The sequence below is a fragment of the Meriones unguiculatus genome, chromosome 14 (genome assembly GCF_030254825.1).
Source record: "Meriones unguiculatus strain TT.TT164.6M chromosome 14, Bangor_MerUng_6.1, whole genome shotgun sequence".
In the NCBI taxonomy this organism is placed as follows: domain Eukaryota; kingdom Metazoa; phylum Chordata; class Mammalia; order Rodentia; family Muridae; genus Meriones; species Meriones unguiculatus.
In genome coordinates this window covers 30,573,799-30,596,803 of record NC_083361.1, presented here as the reverse complement: position 1 = coordinate 30,596,803, position 23,005 = coordinate 30,573,799, and the positions used below count along the sequence as shown (strand labels likewise).

General features: G+C 40.0%; 1 protein-coding gene across 4 annotated transcripts in view; it reads right to left on the bottom strand.

The window, feature by feature from the left end:
- Positions 1 to 577: 577 nt before the first annotated feature.
- Stk33 (serine/threonine kinase 33) overlaps positions 578 to 23,005 on the bottom strand; it is a 176,380-nt gene continuing 153,952 nt past the window's right edge. For 3 of the 4 annotated variants that reach the window (XM_060367072.1, XM_060367073.1, XM_060367074.1), the window contains one exon: positions 578 to 2,155. In XM_060367072.1, coding sequence (XP_060223055.1) covers positions 1,964 to 2,155 — 192 coding nt within the window. In that variant the 3' untranslated portion in view covers positions 578 to 1,963. The remainder of the gene's footprint in view (positions 2,156 to 23,005) is intronic. The other variant, XM_060367076.1, reaches the window with a different exon arrangement.

Here is a 23,005-nt window from a genome sequence, read left to right as displayed (position 1 = left end):
CCAATTTATCTTCTTTCCCTTTTTTCTGTGTATGATATGGTGTGTGGTGTTTATTGTCACGAGTGTATATATGGTCATATGTGCTGGTACACTTATGTATGTGTGCATGTGTAGACCCAAGGTTGACACTGGGGGGGGGCATACATGCCATGTTGGTGAGGGAATCAGAGGACAACTTCTAGCATACAGAATGTTAAAATCAGGTTATCAGTTTTGGTGGCAATACCTTTATCAACTGAACGATCCTGCTAGCCCTTTGCCTTATTATTTTTGCAACAAGGTCCCTCAGGGACCTGGAGCTTACCAAGTTGGTTACACTGGCTGGCCCTAGGGATCCTCCTGTTTTTGTCTCTCCAACACCAGGACAACAGGTTTGTGTCCCCGTACCTGTTGCTTTGTTGTTATTGAAGGTGAGTGTAGAGAATCTGAACTCAGGTCTTCATGTTTGTGTGACAAGCACCTTGCCAAATGAGCTATTTCCCAGCCATTAACTTCAATTTTAAATAAAATCCAGTTTACATTGGATGCATTTGAATGGTAGTTTCCCCAGGGGAAGTGTGAACACACTAAGAAAATACTGGCAGAACTCAGCCAGAATAAGAGTGTGGTGATTTGAATGAGAATGCCTCCCACAGGTTCATATACTTGGTCACTGTTGGTGGAACTGCTTGAGAAGGGTTAGAAGGTGTGGCCTTGTTGGAGGATGGATGTCATTAGGGGTGGGCTCTGATGTTTCAAAAGACTAGTGCCTTTCCCAGTATCTCTCTTTCTCTGCCTCCTACTTGTAGATCAAGATGTGAGTTCTCAGCTATTCCTGCCACCATGCCTTTGCTCTGCATCATGGATTCTGCCCCTTGAAACCATAATCTTTCTTGTATAAGTTGCCTTGGTCGTGGTATCTTTTCACAGCAATAGAAAAGGAATTAAGACAACGGGCACATGCCAGTGTGATCTCTGACCTGTCTGACCCCAGTGGTACCTTGGTGAACTAATAACAAGAGGTGCACGTACCTCTTTTAGCTTTTGAGTCAGTTTATAGGTGTGTTTCATTCTAGAGACAAACTGACAATCCCACGGGGTTCAAAATGAAACTAGGTTATTACTTTATCAAGATAAAAACAAATTTAAATTTTTTTTAAATGTTTGGGATAGTGAGAGAGGCATCTGCTTACCCAGCTTAACCAGTAGTGGCAGAGCTGTTAATACCAGAGGAAAGAGAACCCCCAATACCAACTCATGATGTGCTTCCTGTCCAGTCTCAGTCCTTCCCCAGAGACAACAGACCAGCATTAGCTGTCTGGGGAAACACTCAGAGAACTTGCTAATGTCACCCTCCCTTAACATAAAATGGATATGCGTGGAAGCATCTGGGTTTATTGATTTAATCAATATGAGAATACAGCAGCAAGCCAATTCAAGCAATTATAAACTGTCCCACTTTTCTGTGTTTAAAATAAGTTGTCTTAAATAATCTATAGCAACTAGACTCACAGTGACATGTAAGGGGCTGTGTCACTTCTGCCACAATGCCTGTGGCCATTTGATTAGCAATCATCTAACAAAGTCTCCTAGTGCAAAGTGCACATAATCATGTAGAACCTCCATCACTGCATTTGGCTTCTTGTATTCCCTTATCAATAAATGTGCCTAAATATAAGAATTTGAGTAGAACTGAACAAGTAGGCCCAGCCTTGCACTGAGAGCACTTGTCTCTTAAACAACCCTGGAACGCCTCGAGTTGGTCAGGGCAGCAGCCTGCCCCAAGCATGTCCACGGCTGTCCTCAGTGCCCTGTGCAGGCTGTGCTGCTTGGAGTAACTAGCTTCAACTTTAAACTGGTGTAAACACATGCAGTGCTCAGCAGAGCCAAAGGCTAAAGCTCATGCTGTGCTGTCCCCTCTTGTCCCCTTCCTTCAGTGCTGGAGGAGCGGTCTGTTCTTACACTGTTCAGCACCGGACAGACCTTACAATTTTTTCTTGCCTCGCACCAAGGAAGCGGTTTTCAGTGTGCTCTTAACCACTGCTGCCTGGCTTACAGGCCCGGAGGATTTCTCTGATTCTTCTTTGAGTCCAGAAGAAAGGAATTTGCTGGATGGTGAGCTTGAGGTGCTCATGTCAACATCATCTAAATCAGACTTCTTGGCTGCAGCAGTGGCCTGTGAATGAAAGAAAAGGCCTGAATTAATTTTCAGGTATAAAAAAGTATGTGTAGTAGCTGAAGGGAGCAGGAGACAACAGAATTCCAGAGATTGTGAGGCATGGGCATGCCCCAGATCCTGGTTAACAGCGGTCAATCTGTTAAGTTATCACTACATGCCTCAAAGGCTCTTTTACCACTGTCAAGAGATGCAAGGCATTTAGAGCTTGCTGTGATAAAACCATAGGCTGTTTAAGCCTCTGCCATGGGAAACTCACTAAAGGCCCTTGAAAGTCTGCACAGGGCCATCCACCCGGACACAAATGGACAACAAATTCCACTTCTTCAGACTTAACATATATCTGCAGTGTGATCACTCTTCCTAACATGAACAAAAGTTGCTACAATTGGCCCCCTCTGCATTCTCAGACCCTCTTCTGCATTTACTCCAGGGATTGGCTTCTTTTACCAGTCAAGCAGGCACCTATGCAGACTTCTTTGAGTCTTAACTCCTTACTGGTGGAAGGGGCAAAACATTTGAATGTTCACTTCATGAGGTGACGGTGGGAATGAATTGAGGAAGCGGCGAGAGAGCTGCATGGGGTTTACAGCAGGAAAACACCAGTCCCAGGTGACCTTGTGCTCTCAGGTCATTCCATGCTGCAGGACAGGAAGTAGCAGCCTAGAATCCTGCAGTCACAGGGAGGCAGTGTTCACTTTGACTGTAGGTTCATTTAAAGAGTGATCATTTTAATTAAGTGAAGCTGAGCAGAGCGTTCTAAAGAGAACTGTCCCAGGAGACCTGCAAAGCAGGTTAGAGCAAGTTTTCATCTACACAGAGTGGCAAGGCAAAGGGCATTCATGTAACATTTTAGGTAGCTGAGAACTGTTTTCAGAGTAGAAAAGATCACACACGGCACTGGACAAATTGCTCAGGTGTTTTCTTGATCTCCCTGGCTTTTGAGATAGGAATATTTGTACTTATACATTTGTTCAATGAAGAGAAGTTCCTAGGGCTACAGCAAAACTTCAGGGCATCTTTACTCTGGAAGCTATATCTCAAAAATGAAAAGATATGCCAACAGGTGTTTATTGCAGACACCTCTGCAGTAGGGCACCCTCAGAACATCCTCCGTGCCTGACTCTCCAGGAGTGATTCTTGCTCAGGCAACACTCTAAGAATGTCCTATACCTTTAACACAATTGCATAAAATTTGGAATGTAAAAGGTCATTTCCCCTAATCTTTTCCTCAAAAAAAGTGCAAGATGCCCCCCTTGAATTCTTTCAAGAAACAGAAAATTGAAAAAAAATCATTTGATAGAGTAGTTACTGTAACCTGTTGAAAACTCACAGGCTACAAACAAACCAACCTCATGTTTTGAGGTCTGGCTGGGGACCACTTGCTTTCCTAAGACACAGAATCAATCTGAAACGTTCAGCTCATAAAATTTAACTAACTTTACACATACATACTACCTAAAGGCAAGGCTAAATGCAAACCTTGTCGCATTAGACATGCCAACTTGGATTCTGAGCAGTTAAGGAAATGCATTACAACGTGCCCACTACAACTAGCGCTCTGCGAAAGAGGACAGAGGTCCAGCCATCGGCTTTCACACGGATATCACGTCTGCTTGAATGCTTCCATTCTTCATCTGTGGGTTTTCTAATTATACTTACTCATTCATTTGTTTGTTCATTTACTTACTTATTTACTGTTTAATTAAGTGATTGATTGTGGGATTGCGTGTGCATGTGCCACAGTACGTGTGCGAAGGTGGAGGACAACTTGTAGAAGTCAGTTCTCTCTTTCTACCCATGAGTTCCAGAGATCAAGCTCAGCTCACCATATTTGGTTGGAGGAGCTTTACAAGCTGAGCCACCTAACTGTCCCCAGTGGGCAACTGTTAATGTACACGCTCAGGGGTCAGTCAGCAAGAACAAATGCTATGTTTCTACATGCTTAAATGGCAATGTTGATTTTTCTCTCCAACTCTATGTGCTCTAGAACTTTTTTTCTAGAACACAGCATCTCAATGTAGTTCTTGAAATTTTGTGAAAAAAAAATAACTGTGGTAGGAGAAACGAAACAACCAAGATGTCTAGTTGCTATTGATGTAGAAACATGATATTTCTGTTTCCTTATGTAGCAAGTTGAGGAAAATTACATCCCTCAGCCACATGTGTTTATTTAAAATTTTAGTAATCTTAAAAAAAAACATAGAACATATGTATTTTTTAATAAAGATTTTTAATAAAAATCTCTCTCTTGCCTCCTAGTTGATTCAAACCCAGCCATCATAAACACAGCTAATGCTGTTGATTTAGAGTTGTGCGTCTTCCCCAGGGTGTCGCATACACCAACAAGCACATTTGTACAACTGAATGAATTGCTGCCATCCAATGGTCACCTCCAGGGGAGCAGGCCAACACCTCCCCCGGCTCAGCCTAATTTATCCCAGCTTCATTTTACCCTTTCACACAAATGGTATTGCACTGCAAACATACCTTCACACCTGACGTCTTTTTTAATGAACTGAGGGTTATCTTGCAGACCCTTCTTATCTAAATTTATGCGATTTGCTTCTTGTTTCTTCAGGTTGGGCAGTGAATCTCTTGGTTTCGGATCGGCCATAGTTAGTCGGGTAGACCCTTCACAGCAGATGCTGCAGTTGTCTCTACTCTTTCACTAGCATTAACAGTACTGAAAAGTACAATTCTGAGGCAGATGTACCAGTTCATACTCTCCCCCTCAGCAAGACTGTTTGCTTTCTTTGCATATAAAAGGCCAAGGCAAATTTCAGCTCCCAAAGTTTTTCTAGAATTGTGCCAATCTTATTTTTCAGACATTTCTTCAGTTAGGTTAGGTTGTTTCATGTATATTAATGTTGCTATAAAGATAAAGATTTGTTCTTATTTATGTGTATATGTGTGTAAGTGTATGTGGCATGTGTGAGGGACTCACAGAGCTGGAAGAGGTCACTGGATCCCCGGCAACTGAAGTTACAGTCTCTGTGAGCCACAAGGGTACTGGATACGCAACCCAAGACCCATGAGCAGCAAGATCTCTTAACTGGTGAGTTGTCTCTCTAGTCCCAGCAGCCATATTTTAAATTAGTCTGAGAATTTGCCAACAGCCATCTGCACTGAAATCATGGAATCTGTCCCTTCACTCCCTGTTAGCATGGATGCAAACACACTTAACTGTATGCAAAGGCTTATTGCATAGACGCTTCTGTGTCTATGGAAGGAATAATCTGTGTCCTCACCACTTCTCTTGCTCATTGCAGCTGCATCACAGCTAGTGGGCAACTGTTTAGGAAGCAGAATCCTAAGGGTTCTATAGAGTCTGAGCCTCTGCTCTTCCTTCTTTCTGGAATCATCTCTGATGCTAGCTCATCACAGGTGCAGAACCACCATTGGGCAGGTTCTCTTCACAGGGAACCAAGCCTCTTAACTCCTTGGAATATAAAAGGCCAAGGCAAATTTCAGCTCCCAAAGTTTTTATAGAATTGTGCCAATCTTATTTTTCAGACATTTCTTCAGTTAGGTTACAGACCATCTAAGTCTGGGGCTTCCTCTTCTCTTCTCTCATGGATGCTGGGATTCCCTAAGGAATCTTTGTTGTCACTGATGCTATTTTACAGTATTTTAAATAATAGGACAAAGAAATGAAAAGTGAAGTTGTCAGGGCTATGAGATCTTACAGGTCACGAAAAGCAAACAGAAGGAGAAGTGGTCTTGGAAGCTTGCACAGAGCAGGAGAAAGAGGGCAGAGGAATCCCTTATCATTTCCAGGGGAACGCTCCTAGAGGACCATCATGGGACTGCAGGCCATACTTGTCAGCCCATGAGAGGACTGAGAAATCACTGTCAACTGCATACTATAGACAGTGCACATACAACAGCTCCAAGAAAACCTGCTGCCATGAGAAAGCATCTGCAGACTCAGGAGGAAACCCTTCTATCCTTATATAAACCATGGCGAAGTCATACTAGCCTACAGAGAAGGGGCCAGACTCATTTTAACAACTGGCTACTAAAATGACTGCAGGTGGGACTATCTTTATAGATTCTTCTCCCAAAAAAGATACAGAAAAGACTATATAAAAAAGGAAAGAGAGAGAGAGAGAAAGAGAGATGGAGGGAGGGGAGAGAGAGGAGGAGGAAGAAGAGGAGAGAGAGAAGGAGAGGGAGAGAAAACTCGGGGTTGAGGAGATTGTTGCACAAGTTTGAGAACCAATGTTTGGGTTCTCAGGAGCTATGTACAGGTGAACAGCCACCTATAATCATGGCAATTGGGAGGCAGGGTCTGGGGATCCCGGGAGCGAGCTGGCTATCTAAATTGAGCTCAACAAGAGGGTTGAACATGACCAAGGAAGATACTTGATATTAACTTCAGGCACCTGCGTGCACGCATACGCACACACACACACACACACACACACACACACACACACACACACACACCATCCCACACCATGTCACATAAGCATGCAAGAATAATAATAAAAGAAAAACAAAACTATAGCATGGCACAAAGGGGCAGACCCAGCACTATAGAGCTACATGCCACTTCTGTGTGCTGTGGTCAGAGTGGTCATGCTAGGGCTGCTCCCAGCAGCATTTTAACTGTTCATCTGTGACAGAGTCTTAGCATTGAGACAGCTGGAGAGCAGCTGGTCTGACTGAATACAGAGAGATGGGAAAGATGATCCCACAAGTTCTCCCAGCCCCCAGTTTTGCCTTTTCTAATTCAGCACCCTTGGCCTGATTTCTGCAGTTCATATTATTAATCATGAAAGGATCCCTGTGTTTAAGGAAAGATATGTAACAAGAGACTGGGTTGAATATACACATTTCACTGCTCACTGGTGTAACTTCAACCTGATGAACTTATTTGGCGATAATGGATGCAAAGCCTGTGAGCCTTCAGCACATCCTGTAAGTTAATACCAGAGTGTGATTACTAGAAACTGTTACCATTCCTCTGAATTTTGAGTAAAATACATGCTATTTAAGTAAAGTGGTTTATCACCATGGCAACCACTTCTAGAGTCACACATTCAAATTACAGGCCTGCATAAGGTCCAAATGACAAAATCTGATACAAGTTTTCTGCTATAGTTTTGCTCACAATGGTCACCCACCTTATCCCATGTTCCTGTAGTTTTCCGAAGACACAAGAAAAGGAGAGGAAAGCGGGAATGAGAGAAAATCTGCAGACTTTCTTTTACAAGGTTAGCCACATAAAGATCTGGGTCTTGCATTGGAGTTAATGAAAGTAAAATTTAACTTGCAAATTAGAGAAAGATGTAAATAGCTTTCTTTTCTTTGCAGTGAGGGTATAATTTATATACAGTAGAATACACGAATCACAAATATGCTCTGAGGAGTTCTGACAAACACACGAACCAGGTAACTGACAGCACAGGAGACAACTCAGGGTGAGAGGTGATCCTCGGGTGAGCACTAGGGTACCCAAGGCTCTGGGCTCTATCTCCTCCCCAAGACTAAGCCCCTGTAAAGATCCTTTGTGCTCCCAATCCATTCTCTTATTTTATTCTGGGGCCACAAGTGTTCTGATATTTTTAGACATAATTAGTTTTGACTCTTAAAACATCATATAAATGAGAGAAGAGTACAATGTGTGAACCTTTGTGTCTGATATCTTTTGCTTAAAATTGTTAGCTGAAATTTAATTTGAAACATTTGTGTGGCTGGGGCGATGGCTCAGGGTTAGGAGTGCACTGTTCTCATGCACAAGAGTTCGCTTCATGCCGTCCATGGGAGCTGGCCCCAGAGGATCACATACTTTCTCCTGGCCTCTCTGGTTACTCGCATTCACATCATATCACATCACATGCACACATACTCACATGTGCACACACATGCACACATTAAAATTAATTTTAAAATCTTAAGTTTTTAAATTGTGTGTATGCATGTGTGCACATTAATGCAGGTCTGTGTACCCATGTGTGTGCCTTTGAAGGCCAGTGTTGACTTTAGGTGTCTTTATTGCTCCTCACCTTATTTTTTATATAAAATTTTATTTTATGTGTATGTGTGAGTGTCTGCTTGTGTGTATGTGCACCACTTGTATGCAGGTAGTCAAAGAGGCCAGAAGAGGGCACTAGATCCCCTTGAATTGTAGTTACAGGAAATTGCAAATTGTCATGTGGGTACTGTGAACCAAACTCAGGTCCGCTGAAAGATCAGACAAGTGTTCTTAACTTCTGAGCCATCTGTCCTGCCTCCACATTATTTTTTGAGATAAGATTTCTTACCAATTAGCTATATTGTTATTCCAACAATCCCCAGAATTCTCCTGTCTGTTGGGATTACAGGCCACCACACTTGAATTTCTACATACCTGCTAGCGATCTGGGTTCATTGTTTTATTTTTACATAGCAAATACTTTACTGACAGCACCATTTCTCCATCCCTAGCTAAATTCTTTATTAATATATTTGCAGATTCTTATATTATTTTAAGGTTTTAAATATTCATCCAGGCATTGGTAATTCATTTTTTTTCTGGCCAAGTAATTTCTATTATAATAACATGATATATTCCATTATAATAGCATACCACTATATGTGAACCTGCTCTTCAATTAATGGACATTTGGATTGCTCCTGCTCTTAGGCTATATAATAATTTGTTATAAACACATTCTACATATCTTTTCAGGTAGTTTACAAATTTCTCTGTAAGTTTAGAATCACTGGATGAATGGCAAGTGAATGTTTAATGTTGTAACTAACAACTATTTGTATTTGAAAAGATTCCTCAGATGATACAGCTGAATTTCTATCAGCAATGTAGGAAAAATATACTCGCTCCACATCCTTGCCAACATTTAGAGTGGCTGGTCCTTAATTCTGATAAGTATGTAGTGGTGTCTTGCTGCTGTACTTACATTTTCCTTACAGCTGTGATGAGGAGCATCTGTAAGATGCTGTTGGCTCCCTGTCTGAACTCCCTGTTTAAGTCCTGTGATGTTTTAAAAACTTAGTTGTCTTATCATTGTTCAGTGATAATAACTGTCTTAGTTATTGTTCTGTTGCTATTAAGAACTAGCATAACCAAGAAAACTCTTATAAAAGAAAGCACTTAATTGGGGGCTTGCTTACAGTTTCAGAAGATTAGTCCATTATCATCATGGTAAGAAGCAGACAGGCATGGTGTTGTAGCAGTAGCTGAGAGTTTTACATCCATATCAACAAGCAGGAGGCAGAGAGCAAGAGACAGTGGGCCAGGCTTGGGCTTTTGAAACCTGAAAGCCCACCCCCAGTGACACACCTCCTCCAACAAGCACACACCTCAGCCTTCTCTAAACAGTCCACAAACAGTCCATTTCTGTCTGATTGTCTGAGAAAGTGCCAGATTGATTTCCAAAGTGGTTGTACAAGTTTACATTCCCACCAGCAATGGAGGAGGGTTCCCCTTTCTCCACAACCTCTCCAGCATGTGTTGTCACTGAGTGTTTGATCTTAGCCATTCTGATGGGTGTAAGGTGAAATCTCAGGGTCGTTTTGATTTGCATTTCCCTAATGGCTAATGACGTTGAGCATTTCTTTAAGTGTTTCTCTGCCATTTGATATTCCTCTACAGAGAGTTCTCTGTTTAGCTCTGTTCCCCATTTTTTAATTGGATTGCTTGGTTTGCTACTTTTCAGCTTCTTTAGTTCTTTATATATACTGGATATTAGCCCTCTGTCAGATAAAGGGTTGGTGAAGATTCTTTCCCAATCTGTAGACTGTCATTGTTTTGTTTTGATGATGGTGTCCTTTGCTTTACAGAAACTTTTCGGTTTCATGAGGTCCCATTTATTGATTATTGCTCTTACAGCCTGTGCTGTTGGAGTTTTGTTCAGGAAGTTGTCTCCTATACCAATGAGTTCTAGGGTCTTCCCCACTTTTTCTTCATTAGTGGGTTCATTTAGTGTGTCTGGTTTTCTGTTGAGGTCTTTGATCCACGTGGACTTTAGTTTTGTGCAGGGTGATAAATATGGATCTATTTTCGTTTTTCTGCATGTAGACATCCAGTTGGACCAGCACAATTAGGACTAGTGCTTCCCCAAGATCCAAAAGATGCTCAAGTACACAAGGACACTTGCTCAACCATGTTTGTAGCAGCTTTATTTGTGATAGCCAGAACCTGGAAACAACCCAGATGTCCCTCAACAAAGGAATGGATACAGAGGAGTTGTGGTGCTTTTACACAATGGAATACTACTCAGCAATTAAAAACAAGGAAATCATGAACTTCGAAGGCAAATGGTAGGATCTAGAAAAGATCATCCTGAGTGAGGTATCCCAGAAGTAGAAAGACACACATGGTATATACTCACTTATAAGTGGATACTAGACCTATAAGGCAGGATAAATATACTAAAATCTGTACACCTAAAGAAGATAAACAAAAAAGAGGACCCGCGATAAGATGATCAATCTTCACTTAGAAAGACAAATGGGATGGACATTGGAAATAGGAGAAAACAAGTAACAGGACAGGAGCCTACCACAGAGGGCCCCTGAAAGACTCTACCTAGCGATGTATCAAAACAGATGCTGCAACTCATAACCAAACCTTGGGCAGCGTGCAGGGAATCATATGAAAGAAGGGGGAGTTAGTATGACCTGGAGAGGACAAGAACTCCACAAGGACCAAATATATCTGGGCCCAGGGGTCTTTTCTGAGACTGTTTCTCCAACCATGAATGGATATAACCTAGAACCCCTGCCCAGATGTAGCCCATCGCAGCTCAGTATCCAAGTGGGTTCCTTAGTTAGGGGAAAAGAGACTGTCTCTGACATGAACTCAATGGCTGTCTCTTTAACCTCCCCCCACCCCACCCCAAGGGAGGAGCAGCCTTGTTAGGCCACAGAGGAAAACATTGCAGCCAGTCCTGAAGAGACCTGATAAGCTAGGATCAGATGGAAGGGGAGGAGGACCTCCCCCATTAGTGGACTTAGAGAGGGGCAGGAAGGAGATGAGGGAGAGAGGGTGAGGTTGGGAGGGACTGAGGGAGGGGGCTACAGCTGGGATACAAAACAAACTGTAATTAATATAAAAAATAATAAAAATTTAATTAAAAAAACAGTCCACAAACTAGGGATTAGGCACTCAAATATATGACCCTGTGGGGACCATTTTTATTCAAACCACCACAGTAACAGCCAACATATTTTGAACACAGTCCTTTATTGGATAAATTTTTAAAAACATTTCTCTCAAAGCTCGGTCATTGCTTTCCTCATATGTTTTCATTGATCAGGTGTGCTTACTTTTTATGAAGCCCATCCAATTAACTTTAAATTCTTTCTGTATCCTGAGGAATCGTTGACAACTGGTTGGATGAAAATAGTCTCATAATTTTATAGTTTACTTTCAGATTTATGTCTACCTATCACAAACTAATTTTCATTTTCAGCTAGGAGATCAAATTTTCATTTTTTTACATGGCCTAACACTGTAGCACTATTTATTAAAAACCTACAGAGTAAACTAACCTGGGCCCAAGGGTGCTCACAAAGAAGTACCAACAAAAGTGCCTGCATGGGCTGGACCTCGGTCCCCACGCATTATTAGCAGATGTGCAGCTCTTTCTTAATGTGGATCCCTTCACAACTGGAGGGTGGGCTGTCTCTGACTCTACTGGATGCCTTTGGATCTCTTTCCCATAGCTGGGCTCCCTTCTCTGGCCTTAGTTGGGATGCACTTGATATGCCGGGCTGGATTGGTGCCCATGGAGGGGCAGCCCCTTCTCTAAGAAGTGGGAAGGGAGATTTGGGGGAGGGAAAATGTAAAGGTGGGATTGGGAGGGGAGGGGTGAGGAGCCTGCAATCAGGCTGTAAATGGATTAAACAAATAAATTAATAAAAAATAAAAAGACCATTTCTTCTCCAATGAATGTTTTAAAGACCTTTACTCAACTGGTCATGCAAGAATGAGTTTGTTTCTGTATACCTACTTTTATCCATTCATGTACTTGTCTGTCCTTAGACAAATGCAACATGCTATTGACTATTGCAGCTACATAGCAAGTGTCGAAATCGAACCATGTAAATAAATCCTGAAAATGTAGTCTTTTTTTCAGTTTAGTTTGCTGATCCAGGTCTTAATGTACTTACAAATAAGTTTTAATTAGAAAAATGTATTCCAATTTTAATCAGAAAATCACACTTAGACAATATCAGTTGGGATTAGTTTAAAGTTACAAATCAATTTGGGAAGAACTAACAGCCTAACCATATTATTTCAATCCATGAACATAGTATATCTCTCCTTATGTGAACTTGGATGCAAAATATTTTGTGAATAGTTTGTCATATTTATCACTTTATTTTGTAATAGTATTCCAAATGGCATGCTAAGTTTTTGCTCAGGGTTTTTGTGTCTGAATTAAAGAGAGATAATGGCTAACAGTTTCCTTCTCTTGTAATATCCCTATCCTATTGTATTAATGTTGTTCTTACCCTATACAATTATTGTGCAACAGTCTTAAAGGTTTATGTGAGTTTCCTCATTTCTTTATTAAACATTTAATAAAATTAACCATTGAATTCATTTGAGAAAGAATTATTTATAAAAAGAATATAATTTAAAGATTTTATTTATAAATAAATACAAAACAATTTAGGTTTTCCATTTTTTGCATATCTGTCTTGGTAGTTTCTAAAATGACATTGATGATTTCACTTAAATTTTCTAACACAAGTGGTGGTGGTGCACACTTTTAATTTAAGCACTCGGGAGGCAGAGGCAGGCAGATCTCTATGAATTTGAGTCTAGCCTGGACTACAGAGTGAGTTCCAGAACAGCCAGAGCTACACAGAGAAAACCTGTTTCAAACAAAAGAAAACAAAAATTTCTAACCTGGGTTGGTGATTTATATCTGTAGTCTCAGCATTTGGAGGTAAAGGCAGGAGAATTGCTACAATTTCAAGGCTAGTTTGTTCAATGTAGTATGTTCAAGATCAGCCTATCTCAAGGACCTCAACTATCCAAAATTCCTCAAAACCAAAATTAAAAAAAAAAACCTTCTACTTGATGATATCATTTGTGAGTCAGTAACTTTAACACTGATTGATCAGAGCCAAGGAAAAGAACAGATGCAAAGTGACAACCTGCATGGAGCCTGAGGGAACCATTAGAGCAATCACAAACTGTCCCGTATATGAATACCTGGAACTGGAGGGCATGAAAAAGAATGGCAAATCCTCCCCCAAACAGCTGAAGATCAAATCTACACATTCATGATCCACAAAAAAAAAAAAAAAAAAAAAAAAAACAAAAAACAAGAAGGATAAATAAATGTGTGAAAAGCATGCTTAGCAATATCATAGTACCAAAGATACAGAGGAAATCTTAAGAGTCCAGAGAAAGGAGACATCATAAACAGAAAGAAAGATTATCTTCATTTAGCAGACTCCTAAGAAAACCTGAGAACCAGAAGACACAGGAACAGCCTTTAAAATGTGGACCATTGGTACTAAAGAAACAACAGCATTTTCAGAAACTTTCTATTCTTTTGTGGGTGAAGACCAACTCAGTTTGGTATACAACTTGGAAAAATACCATCTTGAATTATGTAAATGTGGAATACCCTAAAGTTCCTGTCATGAAAATGACGATAAATTTGATGTTTTTTTAGTTGTCAAATTGACACAACCCAGAGCCACCTTTGAAAAGACCCCCAGGGAAGGGTTGGTGCTATGTGACTTTTGGGTTTCTGTATTGTGACTTCTACATACAATGGATTGTAATTTTGAATTGTAAGCTGAAATAAACCTCCTCCCCTAAAATAACTAAATAGACAGATAAATAAATAAAACAAAATGTGGACAAAAAAAATCACCAACCAACAAAACCAACCAAGTAAACAGACAAAAATCTACTAGACCTAAAGTTCCACAAAGAATCTCCTAAAACACACAAGGCAAAACAGAATTTTCCAGGTGAAAGTCAATGGAGGGACTCAGCAGCAGATAGTGGCAGAGGGAATGCAAAGGAGCCATGGAACTGAAGGGAAATGAAGCCAGATGGAAACCCAGACCCTCGGAAGGAAAGAACAGCATAAATGCAAATAGCTGGGTAAACAGAAAAGACATTTTTGTTCTTAATTTTTGGAAAATAGACATGACAGTTTAAAATTAAAATGATCCATTTTCTGTGTAGTTTATAATTGTATAGATGAAATACATGCAACAATGATAGTAGAAAGGCAGAGATGAAGAGACCAAAGGAGTACATGTAGAAGGGAAGCATTACCCTTTAGAGTCAGCTTTCTGTGCACAGCCAAACAGCCATGGGCCCCTGGGACAGCTGAGCAAAAGGTGGGCTTCGGAGGGAAGGAAACAAAGGATTCTCCAATATGTCCTTCACCTAGGAGATGGTGGATAAGAGGCAGTAAGCCTCAGCCTCATCCAGAAAGTGCTTGGGTGGAAGGAGGAACAATGGTTCCAGTTCCTTTGTCCAGTTCCTTGACTTGCTGTGAGCAGGAGTCAAGTTTGCTTAGTCACAAGGTGACCAGATGCAAAGCATAACCAGAAAAAGAAAAAGTATACCAGGCACAGCAGTGCACAATTGTAAATTCCAGCACTCAGGAGGCAGAAGCAGGAGGAGCCCTGTGAATTCAAGGCCAGGCAGGACTACATAGTAAGTCCCTCTCAAAACAAAACAAAGTAACAAAAGAAAGAAAGGGGGGAAGAAGGAAGGAAGGAAGGAGAGAGAGAGAGGCAAAGAGGGGGAAGGTAGATGGAGTGAAGTCTGGTGACGGAAGGCTCCTGTTCTCTACCACTGGAGTCATCCAGGCCGTTTGTCACCTGTTGGATGTCAGTTGTGACTGTGCTTGAAATATCTATCTGCACGCTTTGTAGACAGAGCCTGGGGTTTTTACTATGGACTGGTCACACATGCATAAATAATGTTGTTTTCACAAATAATTTCACAATAGTATTATAGCAACCACCTAAAATCCAAGTTCCCAAATATCAGCTGATAACAACTTCAAAAGTAAGCCTTTCCAGTTTAAGCAAGGAATATAGCTCTTACATGCATGAGCCCCGGGATCTGATCTCCAGGAGCCCAAGGAAATAAACAGAAAGTAGCCATTTGACCTGCTGTATTAACTCTACTATATAATAAGCAACTGTAAAAGTGTCTGGAACAAATACTCCTCCTTTATAAATTGCAGGGGTTGGCCTTGCTAGGCTAGACTTAAGGCTGTGGATAGAGTTCAAATGTGTTTCAAAAAAAATCTTCATAACTCAAAGACCCATGGCTTCCTGTGGCTGGTAGCAAGAAACCCAGAAAGTACATTACATCATGCAGGCACTTGGGGTCTCTGCTTCGATCACACTCCTTAAGACTTGTTACTTCAGCTAAAGCACATCACACAAGCACCTACATTAGAGGGAGGAGAACAGCCACCCTCTGGTTCTCAGAGACCCACAACAATAGAGGCAAGGACATTAATGAGACATCCTTCAGGTAAGGATGGAAAGAATCAGAACAATAACAAAGCCCTACAGGACTCACAAACTCCGAATGGTCAGAAGTATCGCTTCACTTCACATTTTTCTGTTTACTAGTTTATCCATAGATATGGTCAAAGGAAACTGATATAATCAGGAAAAATAAAATTCTGATAATATTCTATATAAAATTTCTAGTAATATGATAGTTAAGGCAATTGTAGCTAACATTGTGTCAAGAGTGTTACAATGCCTGATTTTATCACCTCAGTGGAGGACGTTACTACAAATAAGAGCATGGAGGCCTAGAGATGCCCCACATCAAAATGCTGGAGGTGGTAAAAACAAACAAACAAACAAACAAACAAACAAACAAAAAACAGGGTCTGAGTCCCAGCAGCCATCATGGATTGCCTGCACATTTCATTATTAAGATACTCCACATTATTAGTCACTGTCCAATTCAGGGGTCCATTGCTATGATGAAAATTGGGGAAGAAAGGGTTTATTCAGCTTACATTTCCACATTGCTTGCTATTTAATTTAAAGGAAATCAGGACAGGAACTCAAACAGGGGCAGGAATCTGGAGGCAGGAGCTGATGCAGAGAGCATGGAGGAGTGGTACTTACTGGCTTGCTCCTCATGGCTTGCTCAGCCTGCTTTCTTATAGGACCCAGGATCCAGCCCAGGGGTGGTACCTCTCACAGTGGATCCAACCCCATCAATCACTAATTAAGAAAATGCCTTACAGGCCTACTACAGCCTGATCTTATGGAGAAGTCCTCCTTTCAGACGACTTTAGCTGCTGTCAAGTTGACTGACAGAAAACTAGATAGTACAGACAAAGATGCCCTACTGCAATCCTTCAATACTATAATATGAAAATGGACAAAAATTATAAAAGTAACACCAAATTTTCACAATATAATTGGTTCTTTTGGACTCAGAAGGCTAAAATTTAATTTTTCAGGAAAAATGTTTTATGCTATTCAGCTAAAATTCAAAGAAACTTGATTTTTTTTCACCATGTTATGACTCAGTGGTTAAACTTAGGTGTTACTAAGTTTACGTACTTTTTCTTTGGAGACACACCACGAGAACACCTATCATCCATCAAAATAACTTTTCTGTTTCTGAGCCTTGTTAGAGTATTTGCTTCCTGCAACCATGAGGCCTATACAAAAAGTCTATACAAAAATATCACAAAAGAAAATAATCACAAAATAACTTTCATTGACCAAGGCCAAGATTTAAGATTGTGTCCAATAAACAACTTAATGTCTAAGAGATTTCTCCATTATGAAGCAAGAGTTCAGGTTTGCAAATGACTCTGTTCCATCTAGATTCTAGTCCTTCCTTCACTGTATGGGAAGCTCCATTTTAATTACAGATGTTTGTTCCCCTCCAGTTGTTTTATGAGGTTATGTGTAATAAAAGAGCGATGCCCCACATCAGGACTGACTAAGGGACTAATGTTGAAAGTCGTGCTACTGTAGTAAGCAGTGCTCTGCCAAGTGTCCTTTCTGAAGATGAAAAAACACTGCTGCAGGAGTGAAAGTTGAAGCTATCAGATAAAGCCAATTATGGCTTTGTTTCTGCAGTTAGAGCCTTGCCTTGATGTTCTTCACACATACAAAACAAGATATACACAGGAGAACATTGCTGTCCCTGAGTATCATCACCTTGAAAAGGGGGGATAATGAAAAAGGACCTTAGTGTGGGGTCCTTTTGGTGAGGAACAACCAACAGTTAGGGAAGTTTGAGGGGCCATATGTAAAACGTTTACCATAGAAGCTTCCAAAAATATACACACATATGAAAGGCATCTAAGGGAAAAAACTAAATAGTATTGTTCTGCTAAAGGAACAGAGCAATAAAATTGCTCCTAATGGCATTCTACTATTCCACAGAATCAATGCCTCACTCAGCCATCACCAGAGAAGCTGTTTCTTTCAATAGATTGGAACTAACACAAGAGACCCCAAACTAGATAATATGCAGAAAGCTAGAGATTTTAGGGCACTCAGTCCTTAGTGGGATGTCTTGATCAAACCTTTCCCTCAGAGCTCAGGGAGCCATGCTCTGTGAAAGAAGATGTGGAAAGACTGTGAGAGCCATTGGGGTAATGACTCAAGGAAACAGTGTCTTCCAGACACGACAGGACAGATGTACATATGAACTCATATGGACTGTGGCAGCATGCACAAGGTTGGCACAGGTTCAAGCCAGATGGGGTCTCAGTGCTTAGAGGGGGAAATGAACACAGGCTCCCACCCTCAGCCAATAAGCTATCTGCAATTGATACACACTGGCAAAAAAAAAAAAAAAAAGAGTTTTCTCCAAGGGAGTCTCACTGGGTATATTCACCACACTTCAGGGCAGGTCCCATGCCCGGCAGTAAATGGCCAACACAAAATGAACTTTGGTATTTCTATGGACTTTTGTCTCAAATTGCTTTTTCTGGGCAATTTGTAAATTTTCATTTCTGTTTTTGTGGGTTTGTGCATTTTGTGTATGTTTCTTGTTTTGTTTTTTGTTTGTTTGTTGGTTGGTTGGTTGGTTGGTTTGGTTTTGGTTGTTTGTTTTTCAAAGAGAAAAAAGGGTGTAGTGTTAGGTGGGTGGGAAGGATTTGGGATGAATTGGGGGAGGGGAACAGCTATGACCAGAATATATTATTTAAAAAAAAATCACTATCAAGAAAACGAGCTTTACTCAAAGGAAATGCTAAACGATATATATTCAGGAGACAATTTCCTTGCTATTTCAGTGATAAGTTACAGGTTATATTTGGATGCTTTATGTAGGTAAGTTTAAGGCCTAGCACTCACTTTCATTAGAATTTGTATATACAAGTTGAATTAGAAATAATTTGCTTTAATTAAATCTCACATCATTGAATATACACATAATATATAGAGGGCCTTGTCAAATGCCACCCATTTAAAACAAATTTGAAGAAGTATAGGGTGAGGCCTCCGCTGTACTGCATCTTCTCACTGTGCCCAAGGTGAGTGGAGGCAGGGCACTGTTCCTCAGGGAAGGAGGGAGGCCCTTAGTTCAGCTGTTCTAGTTTTAAACAAATTCTCACTTTCTCTGCTCGGCCAGGAACTTAAAGGTGTGACTACACTGGCTTCTGAGAAACAGGAATTGGGAAACTCTAAACAGACTTCTGAGACTCCCCAGAAAGAAACAATGACAGAATGGAAGGCAACAAGCTGGGGACCTTCTTTTTCAGCTAAAGAGAATTTTCAATTACTTTAATGAACATAAATTATACATATATTTCATTAATTTTGTAGGTTCAAATTATATGCTTAAGCCAAATTGTCTATAAAATCTAATCTCAATGTGCAAAAGTTTTTCTATAAAAATATGTCAAAATTCATAGAAGATTTTTTTCAGATTGATGGTTTATTTTTCTTTTTTGTAGTACATTTTTAAACACAGTTTTTTATTTATTACAATTTATTCCCTTTGTATCCCAGCTGTCGTCCCACCCTCGTTCCCTCCCTCATCTCCTCCCATGCCCCTTCCCCAGTCCACTGATAGAGGACCTCCTCCCTTTCCATCTAACCCTACCCTATCAGGTCTCATCAGGACTGTCTTTCATAGTCATCCTCTGTGGCCTGATAAGGCTGCTCCCCTCTCAGGGGGAGGTGATCAAAGAGCCAGCCACTAAACATCTTCTGCAAAGTGGCTGGATACAAAATTAACTAAAAAAAAAAAATCAGTAGCCTTCCTGCATACAGAAGACAAATGTGCTGAAAAAGAAATTAGGGAAACAACACCCTTCACTATAGCCACAAAGGACATAAAGTACCTTGGCATAACCCTAACCAAGCAAGTCAAAGACTTGTATGAAAAAAAAAAAGTCCAGTCTCTGAAGAAAGAAATAGAAGATGTCAGAAGAGGGAAAATCTCCCATGCTCATGGCTTGGCAGGATTAACATAGTGAAAATGGCCATCTTACCAAAAGCAATAAACAGATTCAATGCAATTCCCATCAAAATACCAACACAATTCTTTACAGAGCTTGAAAGAAAAATTCTCAATTTCATATGGAATAACAAGAAACCCAGAATTGCTAAAACAATCCTGTACAACAACAGATCATCTGGAGGAATCTCCATCCCTGATCTCAAGCTGTACTATTTTTTATTCACTTTACATCTTTGTTGTAGCTCCATCCCTCCTCCCCTCCTATCTCACCTTCTCCCCTTTCCTTCTCCCTCCCCCTCACTTTCCTCTCAGAAAATGGGGGAGGCACTCCCTTTCCCATCCAGCCCAGCTCATCAAGTTGCATCAGGACTAAGCATATCCTCTTCCCCTATGGTCTGGTAAGGCAGTCCTGCCATGGAAAAGTGATTAAAAAGTTTGCAAGTGAGTCTGTGTCCCATGCAGTACCCACTTACCTTACTAAAGAACCCACATGAAGCCTAAGCTGCCCATCTGCTACATCTTTGTACAAGGCCTAAGTCCAGTTTGTGCATGGTCCTCCGGTTGATGCTTCAGTCTCAGCAAGCCCCTCTGGGCCCTGGTTAGTTGGCTCTGTTGGTCTTCTTGTGAAGCTCCTGTCACCTCCAGGTCCTTTTCTCTTTCCTCCCACTTTTCCACAAGACTCCCTACACAATGCCCGATGTTTGGCTGTGAGTCTTGGCATCTGTTTTGAGGCGCTGCTGGGTAGAGTCTCTCGAGGGCCAACTTTGTCAAGCTCCTGTCTGCCAGATGAGCTACAGTATCATTCATAGAGTCAAGGGTTGGCACTCTCCTATAGGGTGGGTCTTTGGTTGGGCCAGACATTAGTTAGGCATTCCCTCAATCTCAACATTGGGTTCAGGGACTGCTTTCAACACTGAAATCATTTTAAGAATACTATTTTTTTTTCAATCCATGAAGATGGAATAGCTCTCTAATGTCTTTGATTTCTTTCTTAGTGTTGTATACTTTTCATTGTAGAAATATTTCACCTCCTCGGCTAAGGTTATTCCTAGGTCTTATAGATTTATAGATTTAAGCTATTGTGAACAGGACTGTATTACTAATTCCCTTTTTAGAATGTTATAGTGCACAGAAAAGGTACTGATTTTTGTATACTGATTTTATATCTTGTTACTTTGCAAAAATTGTTTATCAAACCTAAGTCTTTTAGGGTCTTTTGGTACAGGAGTATATCAACTGTAAACACGGATAATTTAAATATTCCCTTTCCTATTTATATCCCTTTTATTGTTTTCTTGTGCCTAACTACTCTGGCCAAAGTTGCCAACAATATTTTGAACAAGAGTGGTGAAAGTCAACACTAGAGTCTTACTCTTGACTTCATAGAAAGGGTTTCAGTTTCTCTCTGTGTGGTAGAGTGTTGACTATATATTTGTCATACACAGCCTTTATTTCATTCATGTATAATCTTTCAATTCCTAGCTTTTTCTAAGCTTTCATCATGAAAGAATGTTGAATTTTGTCAAAGGCTTTAAAAAAAATCTATTGGGAATTGTCATTTAATTCACCCCATTCTGTTCATGTGCCACATTACATTTGTTGATCTGTGCATGTTGAACTATCCTTATACCTCTAGAATGAGACCAACTCCATCATTACTATGATCTTGATATTTTTTTTCTTTTTCTTCTTTTGTTTTGTTTTGTTTTGTTTGTTTTGAGACAGTGTTTCTCTGTATAGCCTTGGTTGTCCTGAGCTCACTTTTTAGACCAGGCTGTCCTTGAACTCAGAAGTCTGCCCTATCTCTGTCTTCCTGAGTGATGGGATTTAAAGGTGTGTGCCATGGTATCTGGCTGGCTATCATCTTTTTAATGTGATGTTAAAATTGGTTAATGAGTATTTCCTTGAATATTTTAAATCTATATTCATCAAGCACACTGTTCTATGGTTTTCATCATTGCCATTGTCTTTGTTGCATCCTTATCCAGTTTTGGTATGAGAGTAACACTTGGTCCATATGAATCTTCTGGAATTCTTGGCCTTCCTGTTTTATAAAATAGCATGAAGAATATTAATGTTAATTACTTTATAAAGGTCTGGTCCAGGTTTCTCATTGATGGAGGACTTCATTACTTCAGCCGTATTGTTAACTCCTGATATATAGGATTTTATGTCTTTTTGGTTTGATGTTAGAGAATCGTATTTACCCAGAAATTTGTTCAATTCATCTATATTTTTTCAACTGATTGGAATATAAATTTAAAAAATTATCTCTAACAAACTTCTGGGTTTCAGGAGCATTTTTTTCAGTAAATTTTAATTTTATGTGTATGGAAGGTTTGCCTAAGTATATATCTGTGCACCGTGTGCATGCTTGCAACTATGGAGGTTAGAATAGGGCATCTGATATCCCGGAACTGACATTACAGACAATGTGAGCCACCAAGCTGCTGCAGGGAACTCAACTCTAGAAAAACAGCAAGTGGTCTTCACTACTCCAGCCCTGCTAGCTGTCTGATTAACTCTCTTTCATCTCAATTTTATTAACTTGGGCTTTTTTTTTTTTTTTTTTTTTTTTTTTTTTTTTTTTTTTTGGTGAGTTTGGCTAAGGGTTTGTCCTTTGTTTCTCTTTGTTTTCTGGTTCCTTGTGCTATTGTTTTAGTTTCCAGTTTATTACCTTCTGAGCTAATCTCTATCAATTCTTTCCTTTTACTGGTTTTGGCTTTGATTTCCTTCCATTTTTCTAAGACATTTAGATAACTCATTAGCTTACCTTTTGATATCTCTAAGATTTTTTTTAATGTAGCCACTCATATCTATAATCTTCCCTCTTAGAACTGTCTTCATTGTATCCTAAAGATTCTGGTATGCTGTGTTCCTGTTTTTATTTAATTATAAGAATTTTTAATTTTCTCCTTTATTTCTTCAATGGCCCATTTATCATTCAAAAATATATTGTTCAGTCTTCATGTGTTTGTGTAGTTTCTATAATTGCTATCACTGTTACTTTCTAGTAATGGTTCATTCAATTATGATCAAATAAGTTACTGATATTAACAATAAGTTACTTCAATTTGTTTGCATTTGTTCAAACTTATTTATTTCCTACAATGTAATCTGCATAGTGAAATTTCTATGAGCTTCTAAGAAGAATGTGTACTCTGTAGCTTACTGGACTGAATATTTTGTAGCTGTCTAGCAAGTCCATTAGACCTATAATGTAGGTCAGTTTTTGTTTGTTTGTTTTTTCTGTCACAATGACCAATATACTGGTAAGAGTAGATAAGGAATTTTCTACTTTTGTTTTATCAAAATCTCTCTCTCTTTAGGTCCAGTTGTTTTTGCTTTATGAACTTTGGTACACAGATATTTGGTGCATACATACTCACAATCATCATGTTCTCTTTAGTGGATTCTTCCCTTTGCCAATATGTAATGAC